The sequence below is a fragment of the Cyphomyrmex costatus genome, unplaced genomic scaffold (genome assembly GCF_001594065.2).
Source record: "Cyphomyrmex costatus isolate MS0001 unplaced genomic scaffold, Ccosl1.0 scaffold281, whole genome shotgun sequence".
In the NCBI taxonomy this organism is placed as follows: Eukaryota; Metazoa; Arthropoda; class Insecta; order Hymenoptera; family Formicidae; genus Cyphomyrmex; species Cyphomyrmex costatus.
Genome location: NW_017276922.1, coordinates 1094963 through 1108986, shown reverse-complemented (window position 1 = coordinate 1108986; position 14024 = coordinate 1094963). Strand labels below are relative to the sequence as shown.

At 33.7% G+C, this 14024-nt stretch overlaps 2 protein-coding genes across 2 annotated transcripts in view; both read right to left on the bottom strand.

The window, feature by feature from the left end:
- Lrch (Leucine-rich-repeats and calponin homology domain protein) overlaps nucleotides 1–9170 on the bottom strand; it is a 39052-nt gene extending 29882 nt beyond the window's left edge. The window contains exon 1 of the mRNA XM_018541329.1: nucleotides 8981–9170. Coding sequence (XP_018396831.1) covers nucleotides 8981–9170 — 190 coding nt within the window. The remainder of the gene's footprint in view (nucleotides 1–8980) is intronic.
- A 1237-nt stretch (nucleotides 9171–10407) lies between these two features.
- On the bottom strand, nucleotides 10408–13936 carry mEFG1 (mitochondrial translation elongation factor G 1). Its single transcript, XM_018541331.1, has 9 exons — nucleotides 13790–13936; nucleotides 13515–13673; nucleotides 12498–12996; nucleotides 12150–12414; nucleotides 11909–12080; nucleotides 11521–11811; nucleotides 11238–11441; nucleotides 10811–11122; nucleotides 10408–10718 (listed from the first exon to the last, which is right to left on the bottom strand). The coding sequence occupies exons 1-9, from the start codon at nucleotides 13862–13864 to the stop codon at nucleotides 10446–10448; spliced, it is 2250 nt and encodes a 749-aa protein (XP_018396833.1). The 5' UTR covers nucleotides 13865–13936; the 3' UTR covers nucleotides 10408–10445.
- Nucleotides 13937–14024: the final 88 nt, after the last annotated feature.

Sequence of the window (14024 nt, the reverse complement as noted above, 5' to 3'; positions counted from 1 at the left end):
CTTTTCGACAGAACTCGTCGAGAACTGTCCAGAACTCCGAACAGAACTACTCGGTACTCCCAAAAAATTTTTGTTCAAAAATTTTTTTCTAAGTCTCACGTCGGAAAATTTTTTGGGAGTACCGAGTAGTTCTGTTCGGAGTTCTAGACAGTTCTCGGCGAGTTCTGTCGAAAATTTTCAGGGCTCAAAGCGATTGGACCAACGGTTTCTGAGATATATTTATTTAAAAATTGTATGATCTTACAAATTTAACAAATGTCGCTGTATCTTACAAACCGTTGGTCCAATCGCTTTTTCACCTTTCAGTTTTCGATAGAACTCGTCGAGAACTATAAGAAACGCTACTCAGAACTACTCGGTACTCTCAAAAAAATTTTCAAAGATTTCCACTATTTTTTTAAACTTTATTATATTTCAAAAATGTTTTTTATGTATCAAGAACTCTAGGTATTCACAAAATACTTCTGTTAAGCTGATCAGAACTATGCGACCTTGAATTTCGTTAAAAAGTTAGCACCCCATTTTTTAAAAATTATTAAAAAATGATTATTAAGCGCATATATGTCATTAAAAATCATAGAGAACTCTTTATATCGTCAAAAAGAAGCAGGAATTATTATCAGAACTATTGTATCTAAAAATTAATTTTTTATTATTCGAAAATTTTTTTTACATATCAGGAACTCTAGGCAATCGCAAATTGAAGCTATTAAGCCGCTCAGAACTATTCCACCTCGAAATTCGATAAAAAGTTAGCACCCCATTTTTAAAAAATGTAAAAAAAATGTTTATTGAGCGGAACTCTTGTTATTAACTATAGGGAACTCTTCGTCTCGTAAAAAGGAAGTGGGAACTCTAATCAGAACTCCTGAGTACTATAGTTCGGGTGCTAACTTAACATACCCCTTTCAGTTTTGATTAATTTTCACCAAATTAATTTTTAAAAGATGCATCATATGATCAGCATTGCGCTTTACAAATAATTTTAATTACTGTGTAAAATAATCACGAACGGTGCCTGGAATATACTCCATTCTCGCCGGATCGATTAGAATCCTTTAGTACGCTCGAGTATTACAGAGATTGTCTTAAAGCGATTCAGGAAGGAAACACTTCATTGTGGTCGGTCGATCCTTCGTAATGCGACAGATGTTAGAGAATGAGTTGGGTAAAAAAGAGAGAGAGAAAGTGAAAACGCACGAACTGAAGGCGAAGTGATCCGCTGAAAGGTGGAGCACGATCACTATGCATTGCACTCATTCGTGTTTTCCTACGTCTTTCTGTGTCTTTTTTAAACAATTTTGTAAAGAAATTAATGAGTATCGTAATAAAACGGAGAATGAACGTTCAGAAGTTCCTGGAAGGAGGTAGTTGCTGGCACTGAAGAATAATGGCCGCCTATTCGCAACTTTGCGACCGCTAGTTACTAAGTCTCTGATAAGTTATTGTGCGATTACTCATATGTATATGTCATATATAAGCAACGTACGATAAACGTCCGATAAATTCATGCTCGACAAATTAAACGGTCGAGATATACTACAGCTGGTCGACAAAGTCGCGAGCTTTATTTTACGCACTACTGCTCTCAGATTCCTTCAATCGATAATGGATCAATAATACAACTGTACATTGAGGCTACATTGTCTCATTCGTTGAATAGTAAATTCATAGACGATAATTCTCAAGAATTTATGACAGACAGAACTGTAACGAAGATTCTAGAAAACTAAAATTACCAGAAGGCAATTAGAAGCAAAAGAAACATCGTCATGTTCTAAACAAATGTAAAACAGAATGTCATTTCTTTTGTTCGTCGACGTTTGCAGCATGCACCATTCAACAAAGTCGTAATGATCAGCACAAGAAACATTCGCGTATCAGTTTCCCGCAATGCAGACGAAAAAGAACGCGTAAACTGTTCAAAGAAATGCGTCAACAATTTTACCAAGGTGAAATGTCGCGAAACGTAGCTATACGTTTTCTAATCTTTCAGATTACATAATATATACAGGGTGTTCATGATACAATTGCTGGTAAAATTAGGAAAAGAATAATTCTACATAAAAAAGTAAGTAAAAAACATAAAATATATTTTTTCATATAAGGCTTAATTTCATTGCGAAAAAATAAATTTTTTGCTGGGTACGCTTAACTGATGTGTATCGATTTAATATGTCTCTCTGTAGATTATTATTTCTGCTTATGTTTGAATTTATTATTGTACTGAAATTGTATTTGAAATTACACTTGGCAGAGAAGTTTGCGCAGAACACCAAGGCGTAAACCTCGAACTCGTCAGCAAACAACTGATTTTAAAAATCTACGGATATAACAGAGATGTTGGATATCTCCCGCTAACTGAATTACCAGCCTGGAGAAAATGGAGTAATGGTGCATAGAAAAGGATGGCGTAGAAAGGGGTGTCACACCCTTCTTTCTTATACTCGATGAAGAATGCGCGTGGTATACCGTGACATAATCGATAATAGTTCTGACCGAATACGCTTTATGTAGAAAGAAAGTTGACGTGAGATGAATAAAGAGACTTAATACTATCGAAGAATAATGGGGCGCCAACGGAGATGAATGAGGAGATGAATAAATTATTTGTTTGTGAAAAAATCTTCTAAAAATGCCAAGTTTTCCAGGGTTTTTTAAATAGTAAATATTCTGCTATTATATAAAATAATGTTAGAAAGCTAAAATATGTATAATAGAATAACTTCATAGAAAGTATATACACATAAAACTGTATATAAAATAAACATGGTAAAAATTGTACATTTCCATACAATGTTAATTAAATAATGCGCGCACGCGAAAGTCACTTGAAATAATTAATAATTAAAAATTTTAATATTAATTCAATTTTATAAATAAACCTTAATATGAAAAAAAAAACTATCGCAAAAGTATGTACAGTTTACGAAACATTTTCCACTACAATGCCAAATTAAGACTGTCAATATGAGATCTGTTATAAAAAGAACTTCTTAGAAGAAAATAGGAAAAATGTAACGTTAACTGGCGTGCGTGCGTGTTTCATGGGAGGATCTGATGTGGGAATAAGCTGTCAGATCTCTCATCAAGCGAACTGTAGTAACCTGGGGGATCGTTAATGAAGTTACGTCCCCTTTGGAGTGTCGCGGGACTCATCGTATGATGGACAGGCAAGCGGCAGTTCGATAACAATTGGGGAAAGTAGTAACATGAAAACGGAGGAGGATGCAGGGTTGGTGGCTCCCACTGGACCACCGATGCATCCTCCAGGAATGTCAATTCGCGATTCTATTCCTCGTTCGTCTCCCAACGAACGTCATTGAAATTCGATAAGTCTGCTCTTCGATCCGACCAAAGAATCCAACGAATGGATAGATATCATATTATTTCTGTAATATAAACTGTGACGTTCAATTTTAGACTAAGACGCAAAATAATAAGATGATTGGCTACTCGGAGTAATTTACTCATAATTGCTTTTAAAGAAAGTATATAAGGATAAGAAATAAGTAAGAAAGTGTCTTCACTTTCTCTGGGTGCCAGTATACCAAGTAATGCGCAAGCTCTTTTACCGTTGATTATCATTCGACTAGCGTCACTTAACGTTAATTAACTATGCGGTGAAAATATAGGGCAATGTGTCTGCGGGCTGCCGCAGCGGGAAAACTCTGGGCTCGAACATGAAAGTAAGATCATTATTAGCGTGCCGTCTAGTCCACTGTATGCTGCCATAATTGAAACAAGCAAGTAGCAATTGAAAAAAAATTTCACGCCCAATGTTATCTTACATTCCTGACACGTTAGGCGTTATGCTGGATGAGTGAATACCGTGTAAGTACAAGCGTAAGAAAAAAGCGTGAGTGCGCCGGCACCGCGAAACCAGACCGCGAATATCCTGCGCGTTCCGCTTAAGAATTATGAATCAGCAGTGTAAAATCTAACAGAATATAATAGTGAATTCAATACGTGGAATTACTGACCGCGAATTAGAATCGGCTGGATTCTTTCCCGACGTCGCAGAATAACCCATAATTTATCGGCCTCAATGCTGTAGCGTGTCGATTTAGATTACCGTCCGATACATACATTACTTTTGCAGAATTCTACACACACGCGTGGATGAATTAACATATACATAAGAATATTGTTTCAGTGTTATCGTGACGAAATTTTTAGGCGACTGTGACGAGATCGACATTAATTGACTTGGATGCGATTACACACCTAAGCAACGTTTATAATGAGATTTTATTTAAGGTATAAAATTTAAGCTTTGTAAATCTTAAGCCGAAAGAAATTGACCGATCATAGTCGACTATTCTCCTTACATTCGACTGTGATTGGTCAATTTCTTGAGGCATAAAGCTTAAGTTTTATACATACATCTTAAAATCTTATTTACACTTTATACATAGATATAAACTAGCATGCAATTGCTATAATTTCTGCATAAGAAAAGTGTCTGGAGGAGATTAGAAAGAAAAATATATGTACTTTTCAAATACTTCTCTTTTTCAAAGTATACGAAAATACGCGTGTAAACATTGTACGTAGTTGAAAAATTTTTATCAAATTTAATACATTTCATTGTGTTTCACGATTTACTTTGTGTGTTTTATATTACATAAGATGAATATGTTAGAAAGTAGCAAAAATATTTTGTAAAAGAAATTAACACTAAAAGTGTAATACTGACATAATTTGTAAGCAAACACATTTCATTAGTAAAATTAACTTTCATGATGTGTTAAATTAGTGTCTTTTATTTATTTACGTTAGAATTTACATTTTTTAATATATTATTTTTGTTTACTTATTTATAAATCATTTAGACACTAAAACATATTGAATATCAATTTGACACAAAATATTCTTCAAATAATATAATTACATTGCGTTAAACTAATACTCGGATATGTTAAAAATTCAATACAAAATTTTAACAAGGACCTAAGTGGACTGATTTTAACACAGATACAAAATGCTTTTTCAATGTGCATTTAGCGTTATTACACATCAGAATTAAAAATGATACAGTATAGCGAAGCACAAAATAAGTTCTCTTTGAAAGTACATATAAAATGTACCTAACTGAAGAAGTACGCAAAATAAAATTTTGTAATTTCATAGAAATAGGAAGAAATAACCTCAATTAAAAGTATCATGTGTATAAGTAGTAGATATTAAAAAATCCGCGAAACGTGTTTTCGGACTTTTCCAAAGAGATAAGTACAAACACAATCTTGTTTGTATATTGCCAGTCCATATGTACACACATGTACGTATCTGTAAAGGTGCAACATAGGATAAGCTCGCGTATTTCATCCTTACAAAAATTGCATACGCAGCGCGGCAACGTCTGGAATAATATTTTGCGGAATAATATCGTCTTAATGGAATAGTTGAGAGTGATAAGACAGAAAAAAAAATATCCGTTGAAGTACTAACGATGATGATACCAAAACTTGACACGCGAGTTCTAAATACTTATGCGTATGTTCTCGTTACTCTTGGAATTAGCGGTTGTCAAGCGCGTACTTATTACGACAACAGGAAATAATAGGCGCGCCGCGGTATTGCAGTCCTGAGCGGCTGATTTTCCGCGGTTGTCGCTCGGCCGTGCCCGCGTTTTACATTCAGGCCGAACTGCATGTGATAAAAGGAGAAGCAGGACGTCGATCTATCGGGCGCGAAAATTATAACGCGGAAAGTCCTTTGTACTCGACGTGAAAGAGTTACGGACACGATTGCATGGTCGCGCGCACGGCGTTTATGCGGCGCGACAGAAATAAGTCCCCCCACGGATGCATAACTTCGGCGTTTGATTTTCTTTTTCCCCATTTCTCATCGTTTCACTCGTCTCGAGAATTTCGCATCATGTCGACGTGACTTTACTATTATAGAACGTGGGACGGTACGGGAGAGAAATATTACGAAAGGAAGAAATGCTAAAACAATTTGTAGATACCTAATAATTTTTTAGATTTACATATATCTATTGTCTTATCTTATTAATTGCTTATTAATTATTTGTTAATTATCTTTTTTTTTTGTCAAAATAGTTTACTAAATTAGCAACGTATATACATTGAAAATAAGACATGACGAAATATTGCCTCTCTTTGATACTTGTTAGATTTTCAAATGGATGAAGCCGTGTTATGTCATCATGAAAGCAATAATTATATCTTGTTAACGCGGGGCGCATCATATATGTATAATAACATTAAGTATTTCGCCTCGCAATTGAAAAAAAGAATATACGTACATATGTACTTATATATCTGCGTTATTTATGTAGATCCCACGAGTTTACATTTCCCTGATCTGTTTTGTCTCACTCATTTATACTCGTCCTGTACAGACGTGTCTCTTTACGTATGATGATAATAATACGTCAGAGTGTAGTAGATTCCATATACTCTTTTTATAAGCTTTGCCTGAGTAATCCAGTATTTCTAGAATTTCCAGTATTTCGAGTATTTTTTTCTATTGCTAGTCGGTACGAAAAAAAGAATTAATATTGTTTACAGTGGTGTGTGTTCGACTTCTGGGAACCTGCAGCTTGAATTTTACGAGTATTTTTATGTGCGAAGCCAACAAGGGTACGTGCGGGAGTAAATAGCGCAGTCAAAAAAAAAAAAAGAATTTTAATAACTGCAGTGCAGAGATTATTCCGAGTAAAATGAACTGAGCCACGAGATTCACGTTTCTCTTAATATTTTTAGTTTAAAAATAAAATTATAAACTATGATACTATATTAAATTGAGACATATTTATAAGCACATTATATATATCACGTTCGATTACGTAAATAATATAATGAGAGATCTATTTTAACTCATTATTTCTTTAATGGTTTCATAATAAATATGGTTTTCTTGTCTCTTACAAAGTAAAAAAGAAAAAATAAAGCTGACGTAAAAAATAGAATCTCTTCGCAATCTGCTAACATGAATTGTAACACTACTTATACATCAGCTATTTATAGTTCAATGATTTAACGTTAATCCGTTATAAGCTCAGATTTAACTATTTCTAATCGCAAAACAGTCAAGAGATATAAATATTCATATTTCAGGTCGGATTAAGAATGAAATGAAACTCGAAGAATAGACATTAAGCACAAATGTAATGCGATGAGAATGCGAATCTAATTCGTTGTAATGTTTTCAAAGCGCCGTCTGAGTGCTTAACAGAATGTTTAATAAATCTGCCAGTCCTATGTTTGCTACAAAGTCCTTGCAATCAGTTGCAATTACCGATGAGTAATGCACGCCAGATGTCGAACTTGGCAGGTGCATGTGCGTTAGGTAATGCTTAAAGGTTCTTTGGTCATTGCACTTGGCACAAACGGTACTATATGTATTCGCTCCTTCAATGATCCAAGGGAATTAACTGCAGCATCTCGTTGAAATATTATATTCATCACCAAAAACAATTCTCCCTTATGAATATAATTTTGCTTTTTATAATAACTACCAACAAGTTTAAAGAATATTTTTATACGAGAATATTTTTAATTTAGATATTCTGATAAAGACACTAACGTTAAGCGAATACATATTACACATTTTTAACTTGTAGATCAAAATCTTGCAGGTGTGCAGATTTGAAGAACTTCGACGGAATTTTTAATATTATTTCCATCAGAGAGAGAGAGTACAGAGATTTTTATGTTGCTATCGCTATGAGAATCGGAACAGATTGATGAATGAAGTTGGTATATACTCGGTTGGTTCTTGATGTTCGATCAAACTTCGTGCGTAACATAGTAGTTGGTTATTAATCTCTAAAGTGCATTTTAATAATATTATAAAGGCTCGATATATACTATTAGAAGTACACGTTTCAGTGTATTGAATAATAATGCTGATAACTAATTGCAAAATGGAAAAAATCGCCAAAAAATTTATAAATTCTCGATTCTCATTTGCATACAACGTTGCTCCAAATCCACCCAGATAACGAGTAATTTATTCGAGGATACACGAACGAACATTACCGGAAATAAAAGTATCGATGTTTTTCTAAAATATTCGTATGTTTTCGAATATATTAAAAATATAAACAAAAATAGATGAATTATATTTAGATAGATATTTTTGTATGCAAGTAATAAAAATATCAAAATTTTTCTAAAACACTTGTATTTTCACCAAAAATAGACTTTCGAATATATATTTACTGAAAATTATATTTAAATATACATATTTTTTAAAACAGCAAGAGTGATCGCGTGGATCTTGGATCGTAACCTCTTTGATTTCAGTATAATTAGGATATTTTCTGAAATCTTATAAAAGAATTTCCATATTTTGAAGATATTTCTATTTTTGTTTCGAAATTTAAGATAAAATTAGTGCAACTTAAAAATAAATTGAAGTCAAGCAACCTCAACAAACTATATATTAAAAATTAGTAGAATTCTCAATGAAATTATATCTATCATTTTTTACAATTAGAGTCGCAAAACTTATAAAATATATCATAACAATATAAGGAAGAGGTCACTATTAATACTTTACAGGAAAAATTCCAAAAATTTCCCTAAACCTCGATAAAGTTCCATAAAAATCCCTGTTTTTCAAGAATAAAAAAATCTGAAAATTCCAAGTTTCTACGTTTTTCCAAGTGGTAAACACTCTGATAATAGAAATGTTCACGCATTCCCCGAGAATTTCGGAGCTATAACAGCGCGTGCATCAACACGACGCCGTCAATCCATCGCGCGTTGAACACACGCGAGTGTTCGCCGTGACATAAGACGCGCGGCAACGTCGTAAAGAAGCACATCTAACAAACAAAATTAAGACAGAAACAAACAAAATGTTACAAAACACAAAAAACACAATATTTCAACCAGTGTGATTCCTGCTTTCTCGCGTTTCGAGCGATTGCAGTCGGCAAGAAAGTGAAAAGAAAAAATGAAAAAAAAAAAAAGGACGACCCCGGGAAAAAAACAAGAGGACTCACCGGCGATTACGGTGTCCTGCAGATTGTATTTAGCCGCGCCGCCGGCCTTTCCGACTTTCGGGAAGTCTTTGAGCTTACGACCGCTCAGCTTGAGCTCGCCGCTCAGGTGCGCCTCCTCCAGGATCCGCTCGAGGCTCCTGGTGAGCTGCTTCTGTATGTGGCCGCTCATGTTCGACGCAACCATCGCCATATTACATTTTTCGGACACGGGCACACGCGGCGTGGTCCTCACGCAACGCGATCCTGGCGATGCGCGGCGACCGCGACCGGAAAGACGGAAGCGGCCTTCCTGGCGTAGTACTCGCGCGCGACGCGCGCTCCAATCCGCTCGTGTCGTGTTACGTGGTGTTACGGAGACGCGACAGAGGAGTACACGGATACCACCGCGTGCCGTCTACTCCCCCCGAGTGTCAGTACCGCTACTGATCGCGCGACCGATTCGGTTTCGGCGTCGGCCGACCACACGGCGGTCACGGCGTCGCATTCTGTAAAGCGATCGCCGCGCCACCTGAACGGGCGAGCGTCATCCAAATTTTATATTTATGCCCGTATCAGACCATTAAGAATCGAAGATTGCAAATTGAAAGTAGATTTCGAATCTTTTGAAGAATTAAATTTGTACCCCAATTGGTATTCGAATTCTAATCTCCAATCTCTAACTTGCGATCTTGAATCTGCATTGCGTAATTCGATATTATAGCTTCGGTCTTTTGTACTATCCAACGTTGCAATTTTCACCTTTTTCTACAATAAGCGTAATTCAGCATGTAAGAAAAATGATAATTAGAAGAAAGCATACAAAGTGTAGCTAGAAAGAACAGAATTTTAATTTTTTTACTATTAGAACACTATCAACGATTAATTTATATGTGTATAAGTACATATATAATAAAAGAATTGAAGAAAGTAAATCAATTAATTTATTTACAATAACAATAAAGAAAGAAGAGCTATTAATTATTTACATATTATAACAAATCGTGAGAAAGATATCAAAAAATGATTATATAAATTAGAGTAATTGAAAAAAATTATAAACCTGTCATTTTAATTATTTTCATAATTCTATAACGTCAGGAATATTATGTGTATACGTAATACATTAATATTATATTATTCAAAAGTAGATGGTAAAATAAAACAATTTTTCACCATACATGTTTACGGAAATAAAAACTATTTTCTACATATTTATTTCATATTTTATATCACATGTTTTTGAATATGAACTAATATTTACAACTCGATTTGCACACGTTTGTTAGGTATATGAATTTTTTACATATTTATTCTTTTTACCATTCATTATTAATTACTGTTACTAGTAACTTATCAGTTTACGTCGAATATATTAAATATACAATATAAGTGTAAATAATGCGTATATTGTTATAATGTGTTTACAACATTTATAATAACATCGCGCAATTTCACTAAAAGCAAGAAATATTCGTTTATTCTATAATTAATTTTTCGATTTCTGAGATTTTTCAATTACTATTCCCATTGATTCTTGATATTGTCTGATAATTTGTTCCTGTATTTCCGGTAAGCAAGGACTATATCTTGCATATTCCATGGTAAACTCTCCTTTACCTTGTGTGCTCGATCTCAACTCAGCGGAGTAACCGAACATCTCGTTAAGTGGCACTTCTGCAATGATTGTAAACCATTCATCTACCACTTCTGTAAAGCTTACGAGTCCTTTTCTCTTAGTAAGTTGTCCTAATATCAAACCCTATAAGTAAACACATGAAAAAATTGTGTGCCTAATGGAAAGCAGTAAGATACATAAATGCAAACTAAATATGTATAAGCAATATTATGCACCTGAAATTCCTGTGGACCAACTACTTCGACCGACATGATTGGCTCCAAAATTTGCCAGATACCAGCTTCAAAAACATCTTTAACAGCACCTTGCGCGGCTAGGCAGAAGGCTAATTCCGAAGAATCAACGCAGTGATGCATGCCGTCGATTAATCTAAATCTAATACCAGCGAGTTTGTGACCACTGAGAAAACCCTTTTCACACATTATTCTGAAACCTCTCTCTACACCTGGAACGAATTGTTTCGGGACGTTGGTTCCTACAGTTTCATCCACAAATTCGATAGTTGTATTTTTCGTAGGTGGTAAAGGCTGAAAAACAAATTTTTTCTTCATGAAAAAAACATTGAAATAAAAAAATATCAAAATGTGATGTTGTTAAATAATATCAATAAATGTTAATGATAAAAATCTATTAAACTTATACCTCTATAATTCCAGTTATGCGAGCATATTGGCCAGCACCACCAGTTTGTTTCTTATGAAGATAGTCAAATTCACATGGTGCAGCTAAAGTCTCGCGGAAAGAAACTTTTGGCTTTCCAAGAATAACCGAACAATTATATTCACGTTCTAGTCTTTGCGCATAAATTTCCAGATGCAATTCGCCCATACCAGAAATTATGCTTTCCTATAAAAGATATAAATTTTAAAAAACATAAATCTCAAAGACACAAAAGTGACTTTGTTAAAAGTATAAAAAATATTACCTTGTTATCTGTGTCATAGTGGAAACGTAAGGTTGGGTCTTCCTTAGTAAATCGGCCAATACCTTTAGCGAAATTATCTCGATCTTTCGAATGTTTCGTTTGTACAGACATAGATATCACGGAATCAGGAATATAAATCGATTCCATTGAAAAATCTAGTTTAGAATCTCTAACAAAAGTATCACCAGAAGCACAGTCTATTCCAAATATAGCAAATATATCTCCTGCATAAACTTCTGTGACATCTTCCATTTGATTTGCATGAAGTCTAACCAATTTTTGCGCTCGTACCTGAAATATAATTATAGCATTAAAAAAAATATATTTTTTAGTGATAATTATAATGAGAATATTTTTTGTATACTTATATATACATATACATAATTACCTTCTTTCGTGTTCTTGTGTTATATAAATATTCCGATTTTTTTAACATTCCTTGATAACAACGAAAATATGTTAATTGACCGAATCTGCCAGCTTCCAACTTGAATGCTAATCCAACGAAAGGGTTTTTATCATCACGAGCAGAATCCAATAAAATTTTGGTACATTCGCCACTAAAATAAAATTGTTTATAGATTATTACGTATATAATCAAGCAAATCATATCAATATAAAAAGCTTACTCAGAGTTTTCTTGAAGAGCATAATTCTTTACTTCTCCTGGATTTGGTAAAAAGTTTATCACTGCATTTAATAATGGTTGAACTCCCTTATTTTTTAAGGCAGTACCAACTAACACAGGTGTAAACGTCTTTTTTATACAACTTCTTCGTATAGCATTCATAATGTCTATTTCAGTTATTTTTATATCATTCAAATACAATTCACCAAATATATCGTCTGCATTGCTTAAGTGCTCAATTAATTCTTGTCTCTTTTCGTTTACCTCTAATTGACATAATACAAATATTTAGTAAATTTATAAATTAAAAACTAACATAAACGTATATCATGAACTTATTATTTTATACCTGCATTCATATCCTTTGGGATTTCGTCTTCCCTCACAATTTCTCCGAAATTTCCTTCAAAGTAAATTGCTTTTTGCGCAATTATATCAACTATACCCTTTGTATTACTTTCTAAACCAATCGGCAACTGTATGAATGCAGCATTGTGATGCAGTTTACTCCGCATCTGTTGCAGAACTCTTTTTGGATTTGCACCCATTCTATCCAGCTTATTGATAAATGCTAAACAAGGTACATTATATCTCTTCATCTGTCGATTCACAGTTAGAGTCTGTGACTGAACACCACCTACGGCACAGAGAACAAGGATAGCACCATCCAAGACGCGTAGAGCTCTTTCAACTTCCACTGTGAAATCCACATGTCCTGGTGTATCAATGATATTAATATTATGATCTTTCCATAAAGTATATGTGGCAGCAGATTGAATAGTGATGCCTCTTTGCCTTTCTAATTCCATGCTGTCCATAGTTGCACCTATATTATCTTTTCCTTTTACCTAACAATAGAAATTTATTATATATATATATATGAATATGTTGATAGAAAAGTGACGACTCAAAATTATCAACTCTTCAATGGAGCATTTGTTTCTTAAATTCTTTCTGAATTTAAACGTTTTAATTAGAATAATTAGAATGTACACAACACTTTATTTTTTTCCACGTGTTATACTTTTAATTATAATGTAATCTTTAAAACTATATCAGGAATTTTCAAAATTTGAACAGTGCAACTCTAATTGGCATGTATAAATTTCATCTTTTATCAGAGTTGTCAAAATTTTCTGTATGAACAACTTGTTGACAAATGTGTTATTTTTTCACAATGATATATTAATATTTAGAATCAATATTTTTATTATTTTAAAAATGTAAATTTTTTGTGTTACTTTTCCATCAACACAATATAATTATATGTACAGTACATAAGATTTCTTATTCACTTTATAGAAACAAACAATAATTCTATCAGTTTACTTACAAAGCACATGTAATGATTAAATTTTAGATTTACCTCGTGCATTTCGGATATTCTACCGGTATAATATAAGATACGTTCGGTTAAAGTAGTTTTCCCGGAATCGATGTGTGCTGATATACCAATATTCCTGAGCTTCTCCAACGATTTGTGTTCAGCGAATTTAGCGGGCGATGCAAAAAATCGCACATTTTGCTAGAAAAGTTACACGGTACGGTAAATCATATAGAAATTCCTACGTTATTAAATACATTATGCAAAAACGACCAAAACTTATAACCTAAGAATTTAGTAAAGGTTAAAAATCTTACTTCGTAAATACACGGTCGCAGCTTTGATAACTGACTCAAATTGACATTACGGCTTAAAAGAGTTACAATAGTCATGATTATCAATTCGTTTTAACATCAAACAGTTTTCATAGATGTAAACTTTATTAATACGATTCCACGTGAAATACCTAGTACACACACTCTCTCTCTCTCTATCCAAATTCGAAGTGTTGATCATCTTATCTAAAGTGTAAATAGTGTAATAGAAGTGATG

Bases quoted from the DNA above. Each gene is read 5' to 3' on its own strand.
- mEFG1 (XM_018541331.1), bottom strand. From the start codon at position 13,864: ATGACTATTGTAACTCTTTTAAGCCGTAATGTCAATTTGAGTCAGTTA. The intron at 13,674-13,789 runs GTAAGATTTTTA...TAACTTTTCTAG, and splicing joins TGCGACCGTGTATTTACGAA to CAAAATGTGCGATTTTTTGC. The intron at 11,442-11,520 runs GTAATATTTTTT...TATCTTTTATAG, and splicing joins ACTATGACACAGATAACAAG to GAAAGCATAATTTCTGGTAT.